Genomic DNA, 9,031 nt, shown 5'->3' with positions numbered 1-9,031 from the left:
TGGATGCCAGAATAAAAGGGTCTAAACTAGTGCTGTGTAACACAGAGAAGGACAAGCAAAGGAGTCTGAAAGAAATGCAATCTAGAAGTTGAGAAACAGGAAGCTGAAAGCAGACCATCTTTTTCGGCTGCTATTTAAATTTTTTAAATCTTTGTGCAAATAATATGAATTTGAATCCTAATGCTCAAAGAGTACAGCATGGTAAAAGAGAAAACAAAAGAATTCTCACAGATGAGGCCCCAAGTCTGTCATCACTGATGTCTCACATCCCCGCCTCAAAGAACGCAGTAGTCACCAGATGCTGTATTGGCTCTGAGTTGCAGAATAGATTTCCATCCCACTGAAAATAAGAATTTCTGCCCTACACAGGGGAAGGGTGTACTTGCTGTTGAAGATATGCGCTAACCTTCTTAAAATACTTTTGATATGAAAATAAAACATTATTAGCTGCACAATTATAAGACAAGAAAAAACCCAAAGCAGTAGACAAGAACACAGGAGAATTTAAGAGAGTACAGCTGTAATGACATTTATTAAAAGACATGCAATAACAACTAGTTAGGAAAAGAGTTAGGTATAGGTACTAAATAATCAGAAAACACACTAACCTAAACAAACAGAATATATTACAGAATAACCAAATTCACCATGCACTACACAGTCCCAAAATAGGTTTCTTTAATACATCTTGTATCTTTCAGTTTTAAGTCATCTCAACAGACAGGGAATACTTTTCAAGCAATGCCATAAGATACTTTACAAATGAAAGCTGTTGCTTATTAAAATATACAGACAATCTTTTTTATATAAAAACATTTTACATTTCCATTTGTTCCCCCAAACACTTTTTTTGCCAGGTTAAAAAAAAAACAAACCAAAACATGATGTTACAAATATTTACAGTATTTTCTTGTGTTAGATGAACATTTTTATAAACTGAAAGGGAACACTTATGAACAGTTCATGTAAAATGAGGGAATGACAGCAATTCTTAGACATGTTTCTGTGTCTTGAATACAGTACTAACAGTAGTCCATTAACCTTTTGCCTTATCTCACACCATTTGGTTCACATTACAATCTCATTTTCCATTGTTTCAATCACCAAGAGAAGTTTCAAATAAAGTCCACTTGGCATTGGGTCTTTCCATCAGAAAGGAGTGTGAGAGAAAACAGGTTTTTCACATGTCTCAGTAAAACTAGAACAGTCTTTGGTCAGAGAAGTGAAATGACATTCTGATGCAAGAATCTGCTTGGTTAACAACCTTTGTCTTGTGTTGCTGCAGTTCTAGGGTGAACTTTTGCAGTAAGTGTAAAACATATTCAAAATTAATTGGAAAGTGCTTAGAATGAAGTTTATGCATGGTAGCTTCCCACTCATAAATATTGTAGAGTTTCTGAGACCCGAGAAACTGCTTACAGTGAAGACATTAGTCTGCCAAAGTAAAACCTTTCTTCATTTAGACCTTCAACTACTTCTTTTCTTTGGGACTGCTCCAGGTACCTGTTATTATTACTTAAAGTTAGAAATACATGGGTTATGCTTGGATTCCTGCATATTGCAGTACAAAAGAAAAAACTGCAATGGAAAAGGCAGGGGGATAATTAAATCTGTTTGAAACAGCTGTAATTCACTTCATGTATAGTCAGTGGACAACAATAATTTCTAACAATATAAATATACAATTTCCAGAGGGGAAAATATATTTATTATAATTAAGACAGCAACAGATATGAAAAACCCTACATATAAAACTTCTGAAGGCACAAAAACTTTGGTACAATTTTGTTTCTGTATCACATCCCCTGGTAATAAAACCCTGAAGTTAAGTACCTCAGAAATTTTCCACTCTAACTGTTAGTATTTGCTTTAAAAAGAGCAGGCAAACAGTCTTGTATATAGCAAACAAAACCTCAGAAGATAAAGGTAATTTAAAGAAAAAAATTCTGTGCAATCTGACCAGCATCCTTTTAGCACAACAGCAACAAAACTAAGTCTGGTAGTTCTGATATACTTAACAACATACCACGGCCAAAGGTTAAGGCAAAACAATGCTTTTTGTAAGCAGCTGACCTCTCATTTGAAAAACAGAAGTATAAGCTATAGCAGCATAAAATGACAAGTAGTAGGTCTACATCCCTTATAAAAGAAGAACTTATCACTTTCCTACTGACATGAATCAGAGGAGAGCAAGATAACTGATCACACAAACCTCACTGGCAGTATTATCAACAAACACTAATAGATTTCCTGGCATACAAACACAAGTTTGCTGTCTGTAATCAAAAAATGTCACTTATAGGCAAATCTCCATAGATAAATGGAATATCTTCAGCATAAGAAGGATCTCAATCTATCAGTACACAACAACAGAGCAACTGAGAACCAGCAGACAAGGCAACTGACTTAAATTATCAAAGTTTACGAAATTTGTTCAGATATTTACAGACTTCTGAAGAAATTCAAAGAAGCAGAAGTTTTACCATTATACAACAAACCAAGGATCATTTGAAAAGGCACTTAGCTGCTCCTGGGTTGTTAAAAAGGCCCTATTACACTTTGAACTAAGTGTGCATCCATCAAAAAAAATGGAATCAGAGGTAACCCAGAGTTTATTTGTGACCATGACATAAACAAAGGCACAGTCATAGAATCACAGAATATGTTGATTTGGAAGGGACCCACAAGGATCATCAAGTCCAACTCCTGGCTCTTCACAGGACACCCCAAGAGTCACACCATGTGCCTGAGAGCACTGTCCACGTTCTTCTCAAACTCTTTCAGGTTTGGTGCTGTGATCATTTCCCTGGGGAGTAAGAACTCTACAATTTCCAGTACCTACATCAGCAATTTCCAGTACCTACTAGTGTTTTAGAGTACAAATTCCAGGTTACGCTGTGCACATTATCAGGTACTTCACAAATGATTTAAACAGAAATTAATAATACATGTTAAAGAAATTATAAACCTATCTTTAACAACTCAAGGCTACAGTAAAGAGAAGATGAAGCCAGAATCTTCTTGGGAGTTATAAAGTTAACAAGTTAAATGGCAACAGACCTATATAGGATGCAGTATGTTTAAAGTCTAACTACATATTAGGGAAACAAATTCACAGTAAGGACTGCCAAACACAGGAACAAAGAATTTGTGAAAACTCCATTTTTGGAAACACTGAAAATTTACATGGACAATTCTCTGAGCAACTGATCAAAGTTGTCCGTAATCTGAGTAACAGGTAGGATTAAGGCCTCTAGAGGTTCCTTTCCATCCTACATCACTGTAAGAATCTGTAGAATAATATCATTCTTTCCCAATTCCTGCTCTTTTCACAGATATCAAGGGATTTGCTAAAATATGCTTTAGACAACTAAGAACTGAGATGCAACTATGCTTTTACAGCCAGGCACTAATGAGTCAAGCACAAAACATAAGAATTATTCCTTTTGCCACAATCCTTCAGTAACAGTGCATTTTGATAAAGAAGGGGTTATGTTTGTGCTTTTAATTATTCAAGGCAGACTATCTCATGAGAAAAACTAGCCTTAACTAATGCCTTCATTCTGCTAAGCAAACATTAAGATGTACAGTTAGCTTTGAAGGTTGTCTGCACATCTTGTAAAAGCAGATCTCCCTAACAGGCAGCATCTTTAAGACATACACAAATCTGAAAGTAAGTTGACAAGAATAAATCTGTTGCAGAAATAGAAAAAGAGGAATCAAAAAAGATACACAACAGTTGTGCCACAAAACCAAAAAGGAAACATCATAAATATCCCCACTCAGATTTTTCTTAAATTAAAAAAAATGTAAGTCTCTGCAGGTAGTTTTTTCATCAATCCTCACAGTCAAAGGAAAGCTGTTTGAAAGGGCCAGCTGAATCTAGTCAATCTACAAATGGTTCTGGGATTGGTGCCCAGTTTGACTTGGACCATGGGACTTGCTTTGAGAAACTGGGTCTACTGGGGGCTGATGGATCCATCTGTCAGAGAAAGGGAAGAGCAACTTCAGTCACAGGCTTACCAAGCTAGTGAGGAGAGCTTTAAACTAAAGGTGCCAGAGGGAGGGGAACCTCAGCCCATCCCAGTCCTACCAGTTTGATACCAGCAATAGATGCCCAGAGCCTGAAGAGGGATCACAGGTCAGCAGGAAAGCACCTGAAGAGCAACAAAAAGGAATTCTAGCCAATAAGTCGGCTTCATTGGGGTCCCAACTTCAAGGCAATAGCACATAAGATGGGGAATAAGGAAGAGAAGTTAGAGATGTGTGCATGGATGCAGGGCTATGAGGAGATGTGCTGTGCTGGATCTTGTTCTCCCAACAAGGAGGGAAATGTGAACGTCAAGGGCAGCCTGGACTACAAGGATCATGAAATGGTGGGGTTCAAGATTCTTAGGACAGCAAGGAGGGTGTGCAGCAAGCTCACTTCCCTGGACTCCAGGCCTCTTCAGGGATCTGGCTGGTAGAGTGCCATGGGATAAAGCACTGGAGGGAAGAGAGGCCCAAGAAAGCTGGTTGATATTCAAAGATCACCTCCACAGAGCCCTGGAGTGATGCATCCCAACAAAGAGGAAGTCAGGCAAAAACATGAGGATGGTGTTAGGCGAACAAGGAGCTCCCAGACAAACTCAAATGCAAAAAGGAAGCCTACAGAGGGTGGAAGAAATTACATGTAGCCTGGAAGGAAAATGGAGTGATTGTCCAATGAGCCAAATTCTATAAAAGCTAAAGCTTCCCTAGAAAAGGGGAAATATAGCCCACAGTTTTAAAAAGAGAAATAAGGAAGATCCAGGGAACTACAGGTCGTTGAGTCTCACCTCGGTTTCCAGCAAGATTATGAAGTAGATCTTCCTGGAAACTTTGCTAAGGCACATGGAAAAAAAGGAAGTGTTGGTGACAGTGAGCATAGCTTCACTAAAGATAAATCATGCCTGACAGGTTTTGTGGCCTTCTACAACAGGATTACAGCAGTGGTGGATAAGGGAAGAGCAACAGATGTCCTTTACTTGGACTTGTGCAAAGCATCTGACTGTCCCATACAACATCCTTGTCTCTAAGCCACAGAGACATGGATTTGATGGGTGGACCATTAGGTGCATAAGGAAGTGGTTGGATGGTCACACTCAAAGAGTTGTGGTCAGAGGCTCAATGTCCGGGTGGAGACCAGAGACAAGCAGTATTCCACCAAGGTCAGTATTGATACTGGACCTGCTTAGCACATTTTTTGGTGACAAAGACAGTGGGATTGAATGCACCCTCAGCAAGTTTGCTGACACCACCAGCTGTGTGGTACAGTCAACACACTGGAAGGAAGGGATATTATCCAGAGGGACCTGGACAGATGGAGAGGTGGGCCTATAAGAGCCTCATAAGAATCAACCAAACCATTCTATGATTATATGAAACCCAAAAGATAACATGTATATTATTCCTAAGCCAACTGAACTTTCCAGTACATAGTACCTTCTACATATTTACATAGCTGCATTGTACAGCACTTCTCCTAGTTACACATGTACAGTCAGCATTGTATCTACTGTCAATAGCACACTTCTGTTGTGGTATGGAGGTCTTGTACCATCTTTATAAGATTGGCTGCTACTGTTGAGGAATCCATTCAGTGCAGGTAGCTCAGGGGTGCAGTGGAACTGTAGGTTGAGCTCTGAGTGGTGGGAGCCTGAGGCAAGAGGCCGTGAACGGCCAACTCTTTGCACAACAAAGGGCCCAGGGAGCTGTGGCCCAGCCAAGGGACCAGACACTCAAGGACACAGAGACACAGCAGGAGCCAAGGACCCCCAGACTTTTGTGCCCTTAGACTGTGAGGGTATAAAAGCCCAGGGTTCCTTTGTTCAAGGTCCCTCCTCGGAGACACCAGCTCAAGATGTTATTGTTATTGCACCAAAATTAAATTATTTTAAGTATCAAGATATCAAACTCTGCCATGGGAAACATTGGGTTAAGTCAGTCAGGAAACCTGGTCTGCCTGTGGGGGATCCCTATATGGGATGTATAGCTGGGAAGGGTCTTCAATCCCAGGTTGGGAAGATCAAGTGTGACTGCCTGAGTGGTTCCTGAATGGTCAGACAGGGAAGTTTCTTTAACACTACATCTCTAACCAACATGCATTAAAGGAAAGCAAGCTAGAGTATCTGGCTGATTTTGCAAAAATAATTCAGAGAAAAAATTTGAAAAAGTGTACTACAGAATACTCACATCATGGTAGAAACATAGCCTTTCTTCTAGAAAGATAAAGTCATACAATTCATAAAAGTTAATGAAAAAAACAACAAGAATGAGTGGCAAAACATTACAGCCGAAAAATTCTTAAATAGTTAAAAGTACATAAATGCTATGTGTAGTGGGTTTCTGTGGGTGGGTTTTGGTAGCAGGGGCTACAGGGGTGGCTTCTGTTGGAAGCTGCTAGAAGCTTCCCCTGTCTGGTGGAGCCAGTGCCAGCTGGCTCCAGGACAGACTTCCTGCCACTGGCCAAGGCAGAGCCAATCAGGAGTAACAGTAATGCCTCTGTGATAACATATTTAAGAACAGAAGGTATTGCACAGAAAGAATTCCAGCCAAGGAAGAGCAGAGTGAGAACATGGGAACGACGAGGTAGACACCAAGGTCAGTGGAGAAGAGGGGGCAGGAGGTGCTTCAGGTGCCAGAGCTGAGGCCCTGCAGCCCGTGGTGCAGACCAGGGTGGAGCAGGTGTGCCCCTGCAGCCCATGGAGGAGCCCATGCTGGAGCACGTGGGTGCATGAAGGAGGCTGTGACTCCGAGGGAGGCCCAAGATGGAGCAGGGTCCTGCCAGAGAGAAAGATCCTGCAGCCCGTGGAGAGGGAAGCCCACGCTGGAGCAGGTTTTTCCCGGGCAGGACTTGTGGTCCCTGTGGGGGACCCACATCAGTACAGCTCATTCATGAAGGACTGTACCCCAGGGAGGAGTGACCCATGGGACAGCAGTTTGGGAAGAACTGCTGCCCAAGAGGTCCATCAAGGACTGTCTCCCGTGGGAGGGACCCCACAGGAGCAGGGGAAGGACTCCTCTCTCTGAGCAGTGGCAGAAACAACAACTGACCATAACCCCCATTCCCCATCCCCCCGCTGGGGGAAAACATGGAAGGCAGGAGGGGTGGGGGGAAGGTGTTTTTAAGATTGTTTTTTTTCTCACTCTTTGGCTCTGATCCTGTTAGTAATACATTTAAGTAATATCCCCACTTTGAGTCTGTTTTGCCAGTGAAGGTAATCAGTAACTGACCTCTCCCAGCTGTTATCTCGGCTCATGAATCCTTAGCTAGTTTTTTAGCTCTCTCTCCTCTGTCCAGTTGCAGAGGGAGAGAGTGGCTTTAGTGGGTACCTGGAATCTGGCCAGGGTCAACCCACTATACTATGAAAGAAATACCTCTTTAAAATGTGGTAAAATTAAATTTACTTAAAACTAATTTATTTAAAAGGAAATTCTAGAAAGACAAATATCTTAAAGTGAAAGTTAACTTTCCAAAATATGATCAGAAGTCAGTAATATTCATCTGTACATTCAAGACCAAACCTAACTGCATCTCAGCTTGTTCCCCAAAGAGAAATCAACAATCAGTATCAAATATTTTTTCATACTTACAAAGGAAAGAATGATAGCATTCTATTACTTGAAGTTCAATACTGAGATGAAGAGGGTGATGAATTATTCTACAAGCAGCTGGTGGAGGTTTCAAAATCACCAGCCCTTATTCTTGGGGGTGACTTCAACCTGTTGCATGTCTGCTGGGAACTCAACACAGCAGAGGAGTGGCAGTCTAGGAGATTCCTAGAGTGTATGGAGGATAACTTCCTGTTGCAGCTGATAAATGAACCTACCAGGGTGGAGCCCTGCTAGACCTGCTGTTTACAAACAGAGAAGGGCTGGTGGGAGATGTGGTGGTCAGAGGCTGTCTGGAGCACAGTGACCACATAATGATAGAGTTTTCAATTCTTGGTGAAGTAAGGAAGGATGTCAACAAAACCTCTGCCCTGGACTTCTGGAGGACAGACTTCGGCCCATTCAGGAGGCTGGTTTGGAAGGTAACTTGGGAAACAGCCCTTAAAAACAAAAGGGGTCCAGGAAGGCTAGACATGCTTCAAGAAAGAAATCTTGAAGGCGCAGAAGCAAGGCTGTCCCTATGTGCCCAAAGGTGAACCAGTGAGAAGGACGACCGCCCTGGCTGAACAGGGAGATTTTGCAGGAAATTAGGGGAAAAAAGAGAGTCTATCACCTTTGGAAAAAAGGGCAGGCAACTCATGAAGTGTTTAGGAATGTAGTTATGTCATGCAGAAAGAAAATTAGAGAGGCAAAAGCACAATTTGAATGTAATCTGGCCACTTCTGTTAAGGACAACAAAAAGTGTTTTTATAAATGCATCAACAGCAAAAGGACGGGCAACGAGAACCTCCATTCTTTGTTGGACACGGAGGGAAACATAGTTACCAAAGACTAGTTAGGCTGCACCTTGACTACTATGTCCAGTTCTGGGCCCCTCAGTTCAGGAAGGATACTGAAGTGCTGGAAAGTGTCCAAAGAAGAGCAACGAGGCTGGTGAAGGGACTGGAGCACAGGCCCCGTGAGGAGAGGCTGAGGGAGCTGGGGATGTTCAGCCTGGAGGAGGCTCAGGGGAGATCTCATCACTCTCTACAACTACCTGAAAGGAGACTGGAGCAAGGTGAGGGTCGATCTCTTCTCCCAGGCAACTAGCAGCCGAACAAGGGAGCACAGTCTTAATCTGTGCCAGGGGAGGTTTAGGTTAGACATTAGAAAGAAATTCTTTACAGAAAGAGTGATCAGACACTGGAATGGGCTGCCCAGAGAGGTGGTGGAGTCACCGTCCCTGGAGGTGTTTAAGAAGAGACTGGATGTAGCACCTAGTGCCATGGTCTAGTTGACAGGGTGGTGTTGGGTCAAACCTGGTTGATTCTGTGAAAAAAGATGCAGACACCCAAAAGAGAATATTGTAATACAGCCAATGCCTCTCAAAAAATAAGATAAAGTCCAGAAATTGAAGTAA

General features: G+C 41.9%; 1 protein-coding gene across 5 annotated transcripts in view; it reads right to left on the bottom strand.

Moving 5' to 3' along the window:
• Positions 1-503: 503 nt before the first annotated feature.
• PTBP3 (polypyrimidine tract binding protein 3) overlaps positions 504-9,031 on the bottom strand; it is a 49,894-nt gene continuing 41,366 nt past the window's right edge. For 4 of the 5 annotated variants that reach the window (XM_027708996.1, XM_027708999.1, XM_027708997.1 and 1 more), the window contains exon 16: positions 8,323-8,478. Coding sequence is in view for 1 of the 5 variants with exons in the window: in XM_027709000.1 (XP_027564801.1) it covers positions 1,513-1,516 (4 nt within the window). In the remaining 4 variants the exon portion in view is untranslated. Of the gene's footprint in view, positions 1,517-8,322; positions 8,479-9,031 lie in introns of those variants that run through there. The other variant, XM_027709000.1, reaches the window with a different exon arrangement.

Source organism: Neopelma chrysocephalum, unplaced genomic scaffold (assembly GCF_003984885.1).
Source record: "Neopelma chrysocephalum unplaced genomic scaffold, ASM398488v2 Primary Assembly neopelma1_96671, whole genome shotgun sequence".
NCBI lineage: Eukaryota > Metazoa > Chordata > Aves > Passeriformes > Pipridae > Neopelma > Neopelma chrysocephalum.
Note: the sequence above shows the minus strand (reverse complement) of the source record. Positions and strands in the feature narration are given on the sequence as shown.